Genomic DNA, 18848 nt, shown 5'->3' with positions numbered 1-18848 from the left:
ACGTACAAAATAGTCTGCAGAAACATTTCTCCAACACTGACACATTTTCACAGTAAAAGCAATCTCATTAAAGATCAAAATAATTACAAAACAAATGAAGAACATACACTAAGAACTTGAGTTAACCAAATAGTCTGAAAAAGAATGAAAAAAAAATATTTAAAATGGGCCCTGGCCAGTTGGCTCAGTGGTAAAGCATCGGCCCAGTATGTGGAAGTCCCAGGTTCGACTCCTGGCCAGGACACACAGAGGAAGCACCCATCTGCTTCTCCACCCCTCCCTCTCCTTCTTCTCTGTCTCTCTCTTCCCCTCCCGCAGCCAAGGTACCATTGGAGTAAAGCTGGCCCGGGTGCTGAGGATGGCTCCATGGCCTCCACCTCAGGTGCTAGAATGGCTCCGGTTGCATTGGAGCAATGGCCCAGATGGGTGGAGCATCTCCCCCTAGTGGACACGCCAGGTCGATTTGAACGCTTCTCACTTCAAAATGATAAAAAAAAAAAAAAAATCTGAATCAAATCATTTTACTACAGTTTATCTCTGCCTAACTATATTCCAGTCCTTTCCATATTTCCCCACTCTCACGTAGCTCAGACATCTGAACACAAGTGGGCATTGCACTGCTCTCATTGGGTAGCACATACACCCTCTGTTCTACTGCTTGGAGCCAACCAGCACCTGTAACTGAGCCTCTTTTTTTTTTTTTTTTTTCTTTTCATTTTTCTGAAGCCTGGAAATAGGGAGAGACAGTCAGACAGACTCCCGCACGTGCCCGACCGGGATCCACCCGGCACGCCCACCAGGGGCGACGCTCTGCCCACCAGGGGGCGATGCTCTGCCCATCCTGGGCGTCGCCATGTTGCGACCAGAGCCACTCCAGCGCCTGGGGCAGAGGCCACAGAGCCATCCCCAGCACCCGGGCCATCTTTGCTCCAATGGAGCCTTGGCTGCAGGAGGGGAAGAGAAAGACAGAGAGGGAAAGCGCGGCGGAGGGGTGAAGAAGCAAATGGGTGCTTCTCCTGTGTGCCCTGGCCGGGAATCGAACCTGGGTCCTCCGCATGCTAGGCCGACGCTCTACCGCTGAGCCAACCGGCCAGGTGAGCCTCTTTTTTGTGTGTGACAGAGACAAAGGGACAGATAAGGACAAACAGGGAGAGAGATGAGGAGCATCAATTCTTCATTGTGGCACCTTAGTTGTTCATTAATTGCTTTCTCATATGTGCCTTGCCCAGGGGGCTCCAGCAGAGTTAGTGACCCCTTGCTCAAGGCAGCGACTTTGGGCTTCAAAGCAGAGACCACAGTGTCATGTCTATGATCTCACGCTCAAGGCAGAGACCCTGCACTCAAGCTGGTGACCTGTGTTCAAACCAGATGAGCCCACATTCAAGCTGGTGACCTCTGAGTTTCAAACCTAAGTCCTCTGCATCCCAGTCTGATACTCTATTCACTGTACCACTGCCTGGTCAGGCTATAACTGCCTCTCTTTAAAGATAATTCAGGAGACTTAAGGAATAAGCAATTTGGTTTTGTTTTCATAGTCTAATACCAGTACCCGTTGGTATGGTACCAAATTCTTGCACTAATTTCTTTTTTTTTCCTGTATTTTTCTGAAGCCGGAAATGGGGAGAGACAGTCAGACAGACTCCCGCATGCGCCCGATCGGGATCCACCCGGCACTACCACCAGGGGGCGATGCTCTGCCCACCAGGGGGCGATGTTCTGCCCCTCCGGGGCGTCTCTCTGCCGCAACCAGAGCCACTCTAGCGCCTGGGGCGGAGGCCGAGGAGCCATCCCCAGTGCCTGGGCCACCTTTGCTCCAGTGGAGCCTCGGCTGCGGGAGGGGAAGAGAGACAGAGAGGAAGGAGAGGGGAAGGGGTGGAGAAGCAGATGGGTGCTTCTCCTGTGTGCCCTGGCCGAGAATCGAACCCAGGACTTCTGCACGCCAGGCCGACGCACTACCACTGAGCCAACCGGCCAGGGCTTTTCTTTTTTTAAGAGCAGGAGAGAAAGAGACAGACAGGAAGGGAGAGAGATGAGAAGCATCAATCTCTCGTTACGGCACCTTATTTGTTCATTGATTGATTTTTCATATGTGCCTTGACGGGGGGCTACAGCACACCGAGTGACCCTCTGCTCGAGCCAGCAACCTTGGGCTCAAGCTGGCGACCTCGGGGTCTTTTTTTTTTTTTTTTTTGTATTTTTCTGAAGCTGGAAACGGGAGAGACAGTAAGACAGACTCCCGCATGCGCCCGACCGGGATCCACCCGGCACGCCCACCAGGGGCAACGCTCTGCCCACCAAGGGGCGATGCTCTGCCCTTCGGGGGCGTCGCTCTGCTGCGACCAGAGCCACTCTAGCGCCTGGGACAGAGGCCAAGGAGCCATCCCCAGCGCCCGGGCCATCTTTGCTCCAATGGAGCCTTGGCTGCGGGAGGGGAAGAGAGAGACAGAGAGGAAGGGGGGGGGGGTGGAGAAGCAAATGGGCGCTTCTCCTATGTGCCCTGGCCGGGAATCAAACCCGGGTCCCCAGCACACCAGGCCAACGCTCTACCGCTGAGCCAACAGGCCAGGGCCGACCTCGGGGTCTTGAACCTGGGTCCTCCAAATCCCAGTCTGACGCTCTATCCACTGAGCACCACCTGGTCAGGCTATCTTGACCTTTAAAGCCATATCAGGTTCTGGCTGAATAACTCAATTGGTTAGAGCATCATCCTGAAGCACAGAGGTTCCTGGTTCAATCCCTGGTCACAGCACATACAGGAGCAGGTGGATGGTCCTGTCTCACTCTCCCAATAAAATCAATAAATTAAAAAAAAAATGTTTTTTAAATCCAACTTTGTTCTTTCCTCAAACTTTTCTTTGGATATGAATTCATTTGGAGCCAACAAGTAGACAAATTGTGAAGCAATCAGGCTTATTTCCTTTCAGAAAAATCAAAGCTAGAATATTTAGCTATTAAAATGGTGATTGGAAAATATAAAATAAAAAAATAAAAATAAATGGTGATTGGTAGGCCCTGGCCGGTTGGCTCAGTGGTAGAGCGTCGGCCTGGCGTGCAGGAGTCCTGGGTTTGATTTCCAGCCAGGGCACACAGGAGAAGCGCCCATCTGCTTCTCCACCCCTCCCCCTCTCCTTCCTCTCTGTCTCTCTTTTCCCCTCCCGCAGCCGAGGCTCCACTGGAGCAAAGTTGGCCTGGGCGCTGGGGATGGCTCTATGGCCTCTGCCTCAGGTGCTAGAATGGCTCTGGTTGCAACAGAGCAATGTCCCAGATGGGCAGAGCATCGCCCCTTGGTGGGCGTGCTGGGTGGATCCCCGTTGGGTGCATGCAGGAGTCTGTCTGGCTGCCTCTGTTTCCAACTTCAGAAAAATACAAAAAAAAAAAAATGGTGATTGGTAGTAGTGCTGTGGACAGAGTGTTGACCAGAATGCCGAGGAGCAAGTTACAGTGTGGACTACTTGGCTTGAGTGAGAAAATCATCTACACAATTCCAAAGGTCGCTAGCATGAAAAGCCCAATGTCACTGACTTGAACCCAAGGCTTTGCTTACGCCCGAGGTCTGATTCAAGCAGTTAAGGCACAAATGAGAAGCAATCAGTGCCAATTAAAGTGAAAGCAACTACAAGTTGATACTTCTCGCTCTCTGTCCCTCCCTGTCTCTCACCTGCCTGTCTCTCTCTCTCAAAAAAAAAAAATTCTCTACTCATGTCAGATTTTTTTTAAACATTTTTTTTTAGATTTTTTATTTATGTATTTTAGAGAGAGGAGACAGAGAGAGAGAGAGAGAGAGAGATGGGAGGGAGGAGCAGAAAGCATCAACTCCCATATGTGCCTTGACCAGGGAAGCCCAGGGTTTTGAACCGGCAACCTCAGTGTTCCAGGTCGATGCTTTTACCCACTGCGCCACCGCAGGTCAGGCCTCATGTCAGATTAAGTGACTTCACTGTAGTAACTCACAAAGGGGCAGGCTCCTCCTAAATAATCCTGATCATGTAACACCTGTTGCCAAGCAATAAGTCAAAGCTTTGGACAGGATACCATATACAAGGAGACTTCAAAAAATTCAAACCTTCACATTTGGCCTATTAAGGAAAAACATCTTAATTTGGGAGTGACAAAACACTGTAGAATCACTGACTCCAAAACTACATTCTGTAGCAGTGCAAGAAAAAGGCAAAGTACCTGTCTACCTCAAGGCTATGGGCTCCACAATACTGAGCACAGTCATCCTTCAGTATAACTGCTTTCCATGTACGCTTCTTCTGTCTTCTGGGTTAAGCACAATAATTTGAATGCTCTCTTGCAGTCATTACCACTACCATCCTATCTTCAAGAATCTCAAACAATGATATCAGTCTGGTTTAATTTTCCCTTTTCTTTTTCTTTGACAGAGACAGAGATAAAGTTGAGAGAGACAGCTAGGGACAGAGATGAGAAGCATCAATTCTTTGTTGCGGCACCTTAGTTGTTCAATGATTGCTTTCTCATGTGCCTTGACCAAGGGGCTACAGCAGAGCGAGTGACCCCTTCCTCAAGCCAGCAACTTTGTGCTCAAGCCGTGACCTTGGGCTTGAAGCCAGCAGCCTATGGGCTCAAGCCTGCGACACTGTTCTCAAGCTGGATGAGCCTGCGCTCAAGCTGGCGACCTGTGTTTTGAACGTGGGTCCTCTGCGTCCCAGTCCGATGCTCTATCCATTGTGTCACCGCCTGGTCAGGCTAAGTCTTCCTTTTTCATTTAGATAAGATTCTTGTTTCCCATACCAGCTTTATATGTTGTAATTTAGTTTTAAAAACTATAAGTACACCTAAATTAAAACATGAAATATTAGAAATCAAAAAACAGAGGCCAAAATCCATGGTATGAGGTAGTCAATAGCATAGTTTATATGCACATCACCCTACCTCATTCTTTCCAGAGGCATGCACTAGATGCTATAAGCAGCCAGTGCAAGGCCTCTCCAAGATGACATGATCATCATAATTCAACAGTCAAGTCTGAATAACAACCCAAACCAAGACCAAGCTGGGTTATTATATCTAGAAGCAGCCCAAGTGTCTTCTGTGATAGAATTTCTGTGCAAGTAAACCTCCGATGCTGAGGGGACCGGTGCCATGCTAGGGATGTGGTTTTCTCAGCAGCACAATGATGTGTGGAGATCAGTACTGAAAGCTGCGCTTGGTCTGGATATCATCGAGAATCTGCTGTAGCTCCTCATCTTCAAACCGCCCCTCCAGGCTATAAGAAGAAAACCAAAAGAAACAGTGTCTTAGTAACTGACTGTGCTCCCCACATTCATTTTTTTTTCTTTTGTATTTTTCTGAAGTTGGAAACGGGGAGGCAGTCAGACAGACTCCGCATGCGCCCAACCGGAATCCACCCGGCATGCCCACCAGGGGGTGATGCTCTGCCCATCTGGGGCATTGCTCTGTTGCAACCAGAGCCATTTTAGTGCCTGAGGCAGAGGCCATAGAGCAGGGGTCCCCAAACTTTTTACACAGGGGGCCAGGGGCCAGTTCACTGTCCCTCAGACTGTTGGAGGGTCGTACTATAAAAAAAAAACTATGAGGCCCGAGCAGGTTGGCTCAGCGGTTGAGCGTCGGCCTGGTGTGCGGGGGACATGGGTTCGATTCCCAGCCAGGGCACATAGGAGAAGCGCCCATTTGCTTCTCCTCCCCGCCCCCCTCCTTCCTCTCTGTCTCTCTCTTCCCCTCCTGCAGCCAAGGCTCCATTGGAGCAAAGATGGCCTGGGCACTGGGGATGGCTCCTTGGCCTCTGCCCCAGGCGCTAGAGTGGCTCTGGTCGCGGCAGAGCGACACCCCAGAGGGGCAGAGCATCGCCCCCTGGTGGGCAGAGCGTCGCCCCTGGTGGGCATGCCGGGTGGATCCCGGTCGGGCACATGCGGGAGTCTGACTGTCTCTCCCCGTTTCCAGCTTCAGAAAAATACAAAAAAAACCAAAAACAAACAAACAAACAAAAACTATGAACAAATCCCTATGCACACTGCACATATCTTATTTTAAAGTAAAAAAACAAAACAGGAACAAATACAATATTTAAAATAAAGAACAAGTAAATTCAAATCAACAAACTGACCAGTATTTCAATGGGAACTATGCTCCTCTCACTAACCACCAATGAAAGAGGTGCCCCTTCCAGAAGTTCAGCGGGGGCGGATAAATGGCCTCAGGGGGCCGCATGCGGCCCGTAGTTTGGGGATCCTTGCCATAGAGCCATCCCCAGCGCCTGGGCTAACTTTGCTCCAGTGGAGGCTTGGCTGCAGGAGGAGAAGAGAGAGAGAGAGGAAGGAGAGGGGGAGGGATGGAGAAGCAGATGGGCGCTTTTCCTGTGTGCCCTGGCCAGGAATCGAACCCGGGACTCCTGAACGCCAGGCCAATGCTCTACCACTGAGCCAACCGGCCAGGGCCCCCACTTTCATTTATTTATTTATTTATTTATTTTTTACAGAGATAGAGAGTGTCAGAGAGATGGATAGACAGGGACAGACAGACAGGAACGGAGAGAGATGAGAAGCATCAATCATTAGTTTTTCGTTGTGCGTTGCAACACCTTAGTTGTTCATTGATTGCTTTCTCATATGTGCCGTGACCACGGGCCTTCAGCAGACTGAGTAACCCCTTGCTGGAGCCAGCGACCTGGGGTTCAAGCTGGTGGGCTTTTTTTCCTCAAACCAGATGAGCCCACACTCAAGATGGCGACCTCGGGGTCTCAAACCCGGGTCCTTCTGCATCCCAGTCCGACGCTCTATCCACTGCACCACCGCCTGGTCAGGCCCCACATTCATTTTTAATGCATGCCATATTGGAGCACCAGGTTCCCACCTCTCCATTTATCCCTAAACACTTTTACCTTTCAGCTATATTTATTTCTCGGGTTTCCTTTTAAAAACATTATGAACTATTTCAAACATATGAAAGATATAAAAAATTTAATCTTAAGAATTATCTCTCCTTGATTTAGATTTAATAAATTTAACAAGAACTTGATGACTGTGCATACTCCCCCATCCCAACATCTTCACCTCTCTTCCTCAGAAGTAACCATCGTCCTAAATTTGGTATTTTTCATTCCTATACATATTTTTATACTTATACGTACATATAAATATATCTATAAGCAACATGCAGTAGTTTCTAAACTTTATAAGAAATGGCATCACACTACATGTATTAACACATTTTTATAACTACAATGTGTCCGTAAAGTCATGGTGCACTTTTGACCGGTCACAGGAAAGCAACAAAAGACGATAGAAATGTGAAATCTGCACCAAATAAAAGGAAAACTCTCCCAGTTTCATACCTATTCAGTGCAGTTCGATGTGGGCTCACGCAGATTTTTTAGGGCTCCTTAGGTAGCTATCCCGTATAGCCTCTACAGACTCGTCATGGACTAATGTCCTACCGGAACGGGGTTTCTCCAACAAACTGCCGTTTCCTTCAACTGCTTATCCCACTGAGTAATGTTATTCCTATGTGGTGGCGCTTTGTTATAAAGGTGCCGATATTCACGTTGCACTTTAGTCACAGATTCATTTTTAGCGAGCCACAGAACACACTGAACTTTTCTCTGTACCATCCACATCTTGACTGGCATGGCCCTCGTCTGCTCCACTGTATACATGGTGTTACATCATCATCTGCACATGCGCACAAGCTGCCACATCACCCTACAGAAACTGGGAGGGTTTTCCTTTTATTTGGTGCAGATTTCACATTTCTGTCGTCTTTCGTTGCTTTCCTGTCAACAACTGGTCAAAAGTGCACCATGACTTTACGAACACACTGTATTTTGCTCAAAATTACTTCTAGCATTTTTTGACATTATTCCATGTTGTTCTAGTTCATCATTTTCCACTGCAATGTAATAAACACCGTATAATCATATAATCATTTATTTATCCAGTCTCTTGTTGACTGACATGTTGTTGTCATGGTTCTGCTTTCACTAACAATGCACTCTGTTGCAACCAGAGCCATTATAGTGCCTGAGGCAGAGGCCATAGAGCCATCCTCAGTGCCCGGGCCAACTTTGCTCCAATGGAGCCTTGGCTGCAGGAGGGGAAGAGAGAGACAGAGAGGAAGGAGAGGGGGAGGGGTGGAGAAGCAGATGGGCATTTCTCCTGTGAGCCCTGGCCGGTAGTTGAACCCGGGACTCCTGCACACTAGGCTGACACTCTACCACTGAGCCAACTGGCCAGGGCCCCTAGTCAGATTTTATATGCAAAAACTTTTTAGACACAGTAATTCTACTTGCAGGAATATATCTAATACACATAGAACTTATAAGCGGTACCAACCTTGGGATCAGAGCCTTGGACTCCTCAGCAGTCTCTGGACAGAGATTGGCCAAACAGGCCAACTCAAACTTATGAAGCTTCTTCTGAAGCAACAAGCTGATGATAAGGAAAAGGATTAAAAAAAAAAATCAAAATCAAATAAATAGGAAAAGGAGGATCAAATGTAGCAAGAAAGAGAAAAAGTAAAGCACTTGCAATCTTTCCATTATGGTTAGAGTGGCTGCAAAATCCCACTTTCAAATCAGTTCCTGTTCCTATTCCTGGAGAACAAGAAGTTAGAACGAAATCAGGCAGAGACAGAAAATGAATAGAGCATATTCAGGCACATAAGCTTTGCCACTGCAACTTTCGAAAAAGCGCTCTATAGTCCTCAGGACTATACAACCTTTCTCCCAGGAAGGTATTTTATTGCTCTCTGCTCTTCTTATCACCCTTCCTTTGTTATTAATTTTATGTCAAAGATGTGCTGTTAGATGCCCCCTGATCTATTAATAGAGGTATTTGACTTGGAATAAATTCTTTTAATTTTATCAAAAAATAAATAAATACAGGCATACCTTACTTTGTACAAATATATGTGTAAACCACATCTTATTTTTTTTAAACGGCATCTTCTCTCTTTCCCTCTCTCCTCTCTCTATAAAAATGAATAAATAAAATCTAAAATATAATGTAAAAGCCTGACCTGTGGTGGCAAACTGGATGGAACATCGACCTGGAACACTGAGACTGTCAGTTAGCAACCGGGCATTTGCCTGGTCAAGGCACATATGGGAGTTGATGCTTCCTGCTCCTCCCCTTCTCTTTCTTTCTCTCCCTCTCCTCTCTCTCTAAAAAATGAATAAAAGCTCAAAACAAAACAAAATCCCTGCATCTTATTTTAAATGCCAAACAGTATAAAAAGAACACTGTCAAGCCTGACCAGGCAGTGGCACAGTGAACAGAGCATCAGTCTGGAATGTGGAGGACCTAGGTTCAAAACACCGAGGTCACTGGCTTGAGCATGGGATTGTAGACATGACTCCATGGTCACTAGCTTGAAGCCCAAGGTCAATGGCTTGGCTGGAGCACCCCTCCACCCCCATCAAGGCACATATGAGAAAGCAATCAATGAACAGCTAAGGTGCTACAATGAAGAATTGATGCTTTTCATCTATCCCCCTTCCTGTCTGTTGTCTGTCTCTCTCTTGCAAAAACAAAAGAAAACAAACAAACAAAAAAACAAAGAAAAGAAAACAAACACTGTCAAGCTCTGGCTGGGTAGGTCAGTTAGAGCATTATCCAGATACACCAAGGTAGCCATTTGAATCCCCAGTCAGGGTACATACAAAAATTGACCAATGGCCTGACCTGTGGTGGCACAGATGATAAGAGCATTGACCTGAAAGACTGAGGTCACCGGTTCAAAACCCCAGGCTTGTCCAGTTAAGGCACATATGGGAAGCAACTACTATGAATTGATGCTTCTTGCTCATCTACCCTCTCTCTCTAAAATCAGTAAGTAAAATCTTAAAAAAAAAAAATTAACAAACAAATAAATAAAGTAAAAAAGCACTGTTTCTTTCCTCTCAATAAATAAAAAAATTAAAAATAAAGAACAGTGTCAATGTAAATCATATCTTGGATTTATATTCCTCTACCTATTAAAGTAAGAGCTCATCACTGGTAAATATGGTTTCAGAGAAAATTAATTATCTGTTCAGAAACAAAACACTGTGTATCACTCTACTACAAGCATATTAGTTAATATACAAATTTTAGAAAATACAGAAAAGCCAGAAATTGAAAGCTACCCATATTACCACCCAAACAAAACTCAAAATCTTAATATATCATTCTAAACATTTTTCTGTGTTTTAGAATATAAATTAAAAAAAAGAACACCAATGCCCAAAGTGCAGAGTTGCCTGTTTGATCCCTCGGTTAGGGCATTTACAAGAACAAATGTTTCCTGTTTCTCTCTTGTTGTCTCCCTTCCTCTAAAACAGTGGTTCTCAACCTTTCTAATGCTGTGACCCTGCAATACAGTTCTTCATGTTGCGGTGACCCCAAACCAAAAAATAATTTTGGTGGCTAATTCATAACTAATTTTGCTACAGTTATGATTTGAAATGTAAATACCTGATATGCATTATGTATTTTCTGATGGCTTTAGGCGACCCCACCAGGGTCACGACCCACAGGTTGAGAACCGCTGCTCTAAAAAAATCAACAAAATAAACATTAAAAAAAAAGAGCCCTGGCCGGTTGGCTCAGTGGTAGAGCATCAGCCTGGCGTGCAGAAGTCCCGGGTTCGATTCCCGGCCAGGGCATACAGGAGAAGCGCCCATCTGCCTCTCCACCCCTCCCCCTCTCCTTCCTCTCTATCTCTCTCTTCCCCTCCTGCAGCCAAGGCTCCACTGGAGCAAAGATGGCTCGGGCACTGGGGATGGCTCCTTGGCCTCTGCCCCAGGTGCTAGAGTGGCTCTGGTTGTGACAGAGCGACGCCCCGAGGGGCAGAGCGTGGCCCTCTGGTGGGCGTGCCAGGTGGATCCCGGTCGGGCGCATGCAGGAGTCTGTCTGACTGTCTCTCCCGGTTTCTAGCTTCAGAAAAATACAAAAAAAAACACAAAAAAACAAAAAAGAGTCTGACCAGGCCATGGCACAGTGGATAGAGCATTGGACTGAGATGTGGAGGAACCAAGTTAGAGACCCCGAGGTTGCCAGCTTGGACCCAAGGTCGCTGGCTTGAGCAATGGGTCACTCGGTCTGCTGTAGCACCCCCCCCCCCAAGGCTCATATGAGAAAACAATTAATGAACTACGGTGTCGCAACGAAAAACTGATGATTGATGCTTCTCATCTCTCTCTCTCTGTTCCTGTCTATCCTTCTCTCTGTTAAAAAAAAAGACTATATATGATATACATCTTTTTTTTTTTTTTTGTATTTTTCTGAAGCTGGAAACGGGGAGAGACAGTCAGACAGACTCCCGCATGCACCCAACCAGGATCCACCTGGCACGGGCGGCAACGCTCTGCCCACCAGGGGGCGATGCTCTGCCTCTCCGGGGCGTCACTCTGCCGCGACCAGAGCCACTCTAGCGCCTGGGGCAGAGGCCAAGGAGCCATCCCCAGTGCCCGGGCCATCTTTGCTCCACTGGAGCCTTGGCTGCGGGAGGGGAAGAGAGAGACAGAGAGGAAGGAGGGGGGTGGTGGAGAAGCAAATGGGCGCTTCTCCTATGTGCCCTGGCTGGGAATCAAACCCGGGTCCCCCACACACCAGGCCGACGCTCTACCGCTGAGCCAACCAGCCAGGGCCGATATACATCTTTTGTCCATCCACTTTTCCCTGTTTTTCTGTTGTTGTTTTTTTAGTTGGTGGGGCGCAGACAGGAAGGGAGAGAGAGATGAGAAGCATCAACTCGTAGTTGTGGCACCTTAGTTGTTTGCTGATTCCTTTCTCATATGTGCCTTGACCAGGGGTTCTACCTGAGCCAGTGACCCTTTGCTCAAGCCAGAGACATTGGGCTTCAAGCCTGCAACCTTTGGGCTCATGCCAGTGTCATGTCTATGATCCCATGCTGAAGCTGGCAACGCCATGTTCAAGCTGGAGAGTCCATGCTCAAGTTGGCTATCTCAAGAGTTTCAAACATGGGTCTTTAGCATCCCAGGCCAATGCACTATTCACTGTGCCACTGCCTGGTCAGGCAATGCTGTTTTTTTTTTTTTTTTAGAGAGGAGAGGGAGAGAGAGAGAGAGAGAGGAGAGAGGAGGGGGGGGAGGAGAGAAAGGAGAGAGAGAGAGAGAGAGAGAGAAGTGGGGGAGGAGCTAGAAGCATCAACTCCCATATGTGCCTTGACCAGGTAAGCCCAGGGTTTTGAACCGGAGACCTCAGCATTTCCAGGTCGACGCTTTATCCACTGCGCCACCACAGGTCAGGCCAGGCAATGCTGTTTTAATTTACTGATTTTAGTGAGAGAAAATGAACTGAGAAACACTGATTTGTTACACTTATTCATACATTCACTAATTGATTCTAGAAGACTTTATTTATTGATTTTAGTGAGAAGAGAGAGAGGCAATGGAGGAGGAATGAGAAGCATCAACTACAAGTTGATGCTTCTCATGTGGGCCTTGACCAGGCAAGCCCACGGTTTCAAACCAATGACCTCAGCATTTCAGGATGACGTTTTATCCACTGTGCCATGACGGGTCAGCCATTTTTCTTTGACTTTAAGATTTTATTTATTGCCTGACCAGGCAGTGGCACAGTGGATAGAATGCTGGACTGGGATGGGAAGACCCAGGTTTGAAGCACCAAGGTTGCCGGCTTGAGCACGGAGTCACTAGCTTGAGCATGGAATTATAGACATGACCCCATGGTTGCTGGCTTGGGCCCAAGGTCGCTGGCTTGAGCAAGGGGTGACTTGCTCTGTTGTAGGCCACCACTCAAGGCACATATAAGAAAGCATTCAATGAAAAACTAAGGTCCTGGGACAAAAATTTATGCTTCTCATCTCTCTCCCTGCCTGCCTGTCTGTCCCTGTCCCACAAAGGGGAAAAAAATTCACTTATCGATTTTACAGAGAGAGTAGAGATGGGAGTAAGAACAATAATTATCAACTCATAGTTGCTTCACTTAAGTTGTTCACTGATTGCTTGTCCTATGTGTCCTAACCTGTCAAGCCCAGGATTTTGAACTGGCTACCTCAGCATTCCAGGTTGACACTTTGTCCACTATGCCACCACAGGCCAGGCCATTAGCTGATTCTAAAGAACGTGCCCCGCCTGGCCTGTTGTAGCGCAGTGGATAAAAGTGTCAACCTGGAATACTGAGGTTGCCAGTTCGAAACCCTGGGCTTGCCAGGTCAGGGCACATATGGGAGTTGATGCCTCCTGCTCCTCAGCCCCTTCTCTCTTTCTCTTTCTCTCTCTCTCCTCTCTAAAAGTGAATAAAAAACATTAAAAATAAATAAATAAAATAAAAACATAAAGAATGTGCCCCGACTGGCGTTGGAACCTGCAACCTTGGCATATCAGGACAATCAATACTTTAACCAACTGAGCTACCTGACCAAGACAATGCTCTAATTTTTATTTTATTTTATTTTTATTATTATTATTATTATTTTTTGTATTTTTCTGAAGCTGGAAACGGGGAGGCAGTCAGACAGACTCCCGCATGCACCCGACCAGGATCCACCCGGCTAATTTTTATTTTTATAGCCACATTATATATATAAAAAAGATCTTAAGGGCTAACAATAAACTGCTATCAGTAGTTACTCTGAAGAGAGTTAACTAGAGTTTGAGTTGTGGGAGAAGGCAGCCAATGAGAAATTTGGCCTTATAAGCAAATTTGTGTGTGTGTGTGTGTGTGTGGCAGAGACAGAGAGAAAGTGAGGGACAGATAGGGACAGACAGACTGGAAGGGGGAGAGATGAGAAACATCAATTCCTCGTTGTGGCTCCTTAGTTGTTCATTGATTGATGTCTCATATGTACTTGACAGTGGGCCTTCAGCAGACCAAGTGACCCCTTGCTCGAGCCAGCGACCTTGGGTTCAAGCTGGTGACCTTGGGGTTTCGAACCTGGGTCTTCCACATCCCAGCCCAATGCTCTATCTACTGTGCCACCACCTGGAAAGACGCAATTTTTAAATTTTTGACAAAGAAATTATTTTACATACGTTAACCCTATAGATGATAGAGGTGGTGTGTGTGTGGGGTAACAGCATTCTAGTTGCAGATGTCCAGTAGTTTGGATTAATAAAAACTTCCTTGTAGCACTCACCTACGGACACTGGCAATGGTTTCTCTGTTTTTGAAGCGACTGAAACGAGCTGTGTAGTTTAAAGTCTTCATGAAGACCTCAGACAGTTCCTGCTCATCTTCTGCACTCTCATTCTGCTGCTTTCGATGCTCCAGGAGCATATGAACTTCTGAATTTAGAAGTGTCTCAGCTGTTTCAAATTCTATTTGCAAGAAGTAGAAATGTCAGCTGAAAATATCCCTTCAAAAGTCAGTGTCTAAATGTTGATTTTTGCACTTGAGGCTCACAGCAAGTGTACAGACATCCAACAACTGCAGAAATCCAACAACTTTAAATTCCCCCAGACTTGTATACCACAAGGCACAACGGAGTTCACGAGCTACTAAAAAAGCTCATTTGGGCCAGAGTTTCCGATATCCAAGAACTTGACCTAGACATGCTACTAAACGAAACATCATTATCTTAATTAAGCCAGTTACCAGTTTCAAAATGGGGCACAATCAACAATTATTTCTCTCTAGTTCACATAACTCAATTTTTTTATTTCATGTTATTACACTCTCACTTTTTTTTTTACTATTTAAAAACGTAAGTATAGTTGGTATATAACATTGTAGTTATGTTTCAGGTATATATTATAGTGATTTGACATTTTCATACCTTACAAAGTGATTACCCCACTAATTCTTGTAATCATCTGTCACTGTGCAAATCTACATTATTATTGATTGTATTCCCCTTCCTCTTTTCACTCACGCCCTCATCCCCCTTCCCTATGGCAACCATCCCTCTGGTCTCTGTTTCTGAATCTAGTTTTGTCTGTTGTACGTTTTTTTAAGATTCTACATATGAAATATACAATATTTGTTTTTCTCTTTATTTCACTTACCATAATATCTACCCTCTAGGTCTATCCATTTCCCAAATGGCAAGATTTCTTTACAGCTAGGTAATATTCCATTGTATATATGTATGTATCACTTGTTTTTTATCTAGTTATCTATTGGTAGAACACTTAGGGTGTTTCCATAGCTTGGCATTAGCCCCAGATGGGGGTTGCCAGGTGGATCTGGGTCAGAGCGCATGCGGGAGTCTGTCTATCTCCCCTCTTCTCACTTAAAAAAAGAATACTTATATAGCCTGACCAGGCGGTAGCGCAGTTGATAGAACATCGGACTGGGATGCGGAGGACCCAGGTTCGAGACTCCAAGGTCACCAGCTTGAGCGCGGGCTCATCTGGTTTGAGCAAAGCTCACCATCTTGGACCCAAGGTCGCTGGCTCCACAGTCAAGGCACATATGAGTAAGGGGTTACGCAGAATGCTGCAGCTCCACAGTCAAGGCACATATGAGAAAGCAATCAATGAACAACTAAGGTGTTGCAATGAAAAACTGATGATTGATGCTTCTCATCTCTCTCCGCTCCTGTCTGTCTGTCCCTATCTATCCCTCCCTCTGTAAAAAAACAACAACTATATAAGCAATCTTTTTAATTTTTTAAAAATTGATTTGAGGCCCTGGCCGGTTGGCTCAGTGGTAGAGCGTCGGCCTGGCGTGCAGAAGTCCCGGGTTCGATTCCCGGCCAGGGCACACAGGAGAGGCGCCCATCTGCCTCTCCACCCCTTCCCCTCTCCTTCCTCTCCGTCTCTCTCTTCCCCTCCCGCAGCCAAGGCTCCATTGGAGCAAAAGATGGCCCGGGCAGTGGGGATGGCTCCTTGGCCTCTGCCCCAGGTGCTAGAGTGGCTCTGGTCGCGACAGAGCGATGCCCCGGATGGGCAGAGCATTGCCCCCTGGTGGGTGTGCCAGGTGGATCCCGGTTGGGTGCATGCGGGAGTCTGTCTGACTGTCTCCCCGTTTCCAGCTTCAGAAAAATACAAAAAAAAAAAAAATTTGATTTGAGAGAGCCTGGCCAGGCTGTGGCACAGTGAGTGGATGGAGCATTGGACTGGGACACATAGGACCCAGGTTTGAAACCCCAAGGTCGCTGGCTTGATCACAGGCTTACCAACTCGTATGCAGGGTCGCTGGCTTGAGCGTGGGATCATACACATGATCCCATGATCTCTGGCTTGAGCCCAAAGGGCGCTGGCTTGAAGCAAGGAGTCACTCGCTCTGCTGTAGCGCCCTCCCCCGTCAAGGAACATATATGAGAAAGCAATCACCGACCAAGGAAGGTGCCGCAACAAAGTATTGTTGCTTCTCATCTGTCCCCCTCTCTGTCTCTGTCACAAAAAAAGAAAAAAAGTTGATTTGAGAGAAACAGGAAGGGAGAGAGGGAGGAGAATGCTAAGAAGCATTAACCCATAGTAGTGAGGAGGGAGAAGGCTTGCAGGAATGACTGAGTCAGACAGTTTAATTAGTTACCTTATTGACTTCCTGGAACAATTTGCAGCACAAAGCAAGAAAAACAGGATTTGTAAATATATAGTTAAAATAAATGGTCTGAAACTTCCCTCATGCCTCCTGAGGGTTACCTATGCTTACAAACAAAGGAATCATGCACCTTGTGCATGAACACTGAAAAAGTATATAAGATGTAAGAAATCTGACTTAAGGGAACTTGTGTTTTGAAGCCTATTAGGTCATGTTGCCCGACAGCTACATAAATCCCTTTTCCTTCAGCAAGTTGTCTGAGCGTCTTTTGTCCTCCTGGAGTCACTTCCTACATTCCTGCAACAGTAGCTTCATTTTAGTTGTTCACTGATAGCTTCTCATATCTGCTCTAAAAAGGGAAAAAGGGGGGGGGCCCTCAAACTATGCCCTTGCTCATGCCAGCAACCTTGAGATCAAGTAGACAATCCCATCTCAAGCCAGTGTTCAGAGTGATGCTCTATCCACTGCACTACCACCAGCAATGAGGCTATATAAGCAATGTTTTATTTATTTTTTTCTTCTTTTCCAAGTGAGAGGAGGGGAGATAGACTCCCGCATGCACCCTGACCAGGATCCACCCAGTGACCCCCATCTGGAGCCGATGCTCTGCCTACCTATCTAGGGCCCATGCTCACAACTGAGCTACTTTTAGCGCCCAGGACGAATGTATCAAATCAATCAAGCCTTGGCTGCAGGAGGGAGGGAGGGAAGGAGGGAGGGAGGGAGAGAGAGACAGAGACAGAGACAGAGAGAGAGAGAGAGAGAGAGAGAAAGAAAGGGGGTGGTAAAGAAGCAAATGGTTGCTTCTTCTGTGTGCCCTGACCAGGAATCCAACCTGGAACTTCCACACACTGGGTCAATACCCATGCAGGCATCTATTTCTCTATCTCCCCTCCTCCCACTTGCAAAAGAAGAAAAAAAAACTGGAAGCAACTTCTCTATCAATAGAGAAATATGTAGTATTACAGTAGAACTATTAAGTACCACCTAACCCTTTAAAAGAATAGGACAGCCTGACCTGTGGTGGCAGACTGAATAGAGCAATGACTTGCATGATGAGGTTGCCAGTTCAAAACTCCAGGCTTGCCCAGGGTAAAGGCACATATGGGAAGCAACTGCTGCGAGTTGATGCTTCCCACTCTCTGCTCCCTTCTCCCATCTCTCTCTCTCTTTCTCCTTCTAAAACCAATAAATAAAATGTTAAAATATGACAGATTTATACAATATGCTGTCAAAATTTTTAAAAGCTGTATTTCTATAGCATAATCCCATTTTGAAAAGAGAAAAGTGTATCAGTATATCTGAATAAACATAAAATTACTTTGGAAAAGCAAGCACTAAGCTGTTTACAGTAGTTTTCTGTGGAAGAAAGAGTATGGAGTCCCACTTTTTATTGGGAAACACTAAATTAAAATTTTAATTTTCACAGTATGTTATATAATTACATAATAAAATTTACGTAATAACTTATGAAACAAGATGGTATTGCTAAGGCTTCTCCCGCTCACTCTGGTTTGTAGTACCTATAAGATCCGGTATTTTGCAACTGTAAACTCCCTCTATATACAAAAGACATCACAGCGCACAGAGGAGCCCCTGCGGGCAGCAGACACCGACTCATTGCTCGCGTCGTCTCCCCGTGCTCCGTGGCGGCCTGAATAAAGCACAACATGACCTCTCACACGGGAAGGCTGCATCCGGTGAAGACCGGAGCTCCAAAATCGCCTGTGAATACTAAGAGCTGCCCACACAACGTCCGTTCAACTCCGACGCCAGAGCGCGGCTGGGGGAGGCGGAACCTCTCTCACTTCCCGAGCGCGGCCGGCAATGAGCTGACGCCCTCCTGACTCCTCACTGCGCCGCCCAGACGCCGCGTTCCCTTCAGCGGTGGAGCCGAGCTCCGTACCCGCGGGCTCTCCCCGAGAAGCGCACTACTGACTGGACTCCAGCGCCGGCAGCCTTTTCTGACACTCCTCTCTGGCACTCCGCGGCCCCTTGGGCTGACCTACGGAGGCGAGTGGCCAGTGAGCCCGGCGCCCTCTCTCGCACCACCGCGCCGGACAGGCCCGGGCCTCGTCCCGCTGGGCCTTGCACCAGGCGCGGGGTTGTACCAGGCCTGCAGCCACCACGGAACGGCGGGACAGGCGGGAAGCTCCGAGCCCCACCTTTGGGAAAGATAAGCTGTGAGGCATCTTCCTCTACGTCGCCAGTCCGCGGGTCGTTACCACCAGCCGCCATCACTACACCGAGCGCCAACAAGCAGCGCCGCCGCCGGAAGAGTACACTAGGCCAGAGGCGTGGCACGGAAGGGCGGGGCCAAGGGGCGAGGTGGGTGGGACCGAGACTTGGACATGGAAGGGCGGGGCCGAGAGGCGGGGTGGTGGGGGCCGGACACAGTGAGCAGGCCTGAGGGGT

At 47.1% G+C, this 18848-nt stretch overlaps 1 protein-coding gene across 1 annotated transcript; it reads right to left on the bottom strand.

Moving 5' to 3' along the window:
• Window positions 1-4846: 4846 nt before the first annotated feature.
• Window positions 4847-18743, bottom strand: POLR2D (RNA polymerase II subunit D). Its single transcript, XM_066232453.1, has 4 exons — window positions 18599-18743; window positions 14083-14263; window positions 8313-8408; window positions 4847-5230 (listed from the first exon to the last, which is right to left on the bottom strand). The coding sequence occupies exons 1-4, from the start codon at window positions 18669-18671 to the stop codon at window positions 5152-5154; spliced, it is 429 nt and encodes a 142-aa protein (XP_066088550.1). The 5' UTR covers window positions 18672-18743; the 3' UTR covers window positions 4847-5151.
• Between the last annotated feature and the right edge of the window lie 105 nt (window positions 18744-18848).

The sequence above is a fragment of the Saccopteryx bilineata genome, chromosome 5 (genome assembly GCF_036850765.1).
Source record: "Saccopteryx bilineata isolate mSacBil1 chromosome 5, mSacBil1_pri_phased_curated, whole genome shotgun sequence".
NCBI lineage: Eukaryota > Metazoa > Chordata > Mammalia > Chiroptera > Emballonuridae > Saccopteryx > Saccopteryx bilineata.
This window is presented reverse-complemented; position numbering and strand designations above follow the sequence as displayed.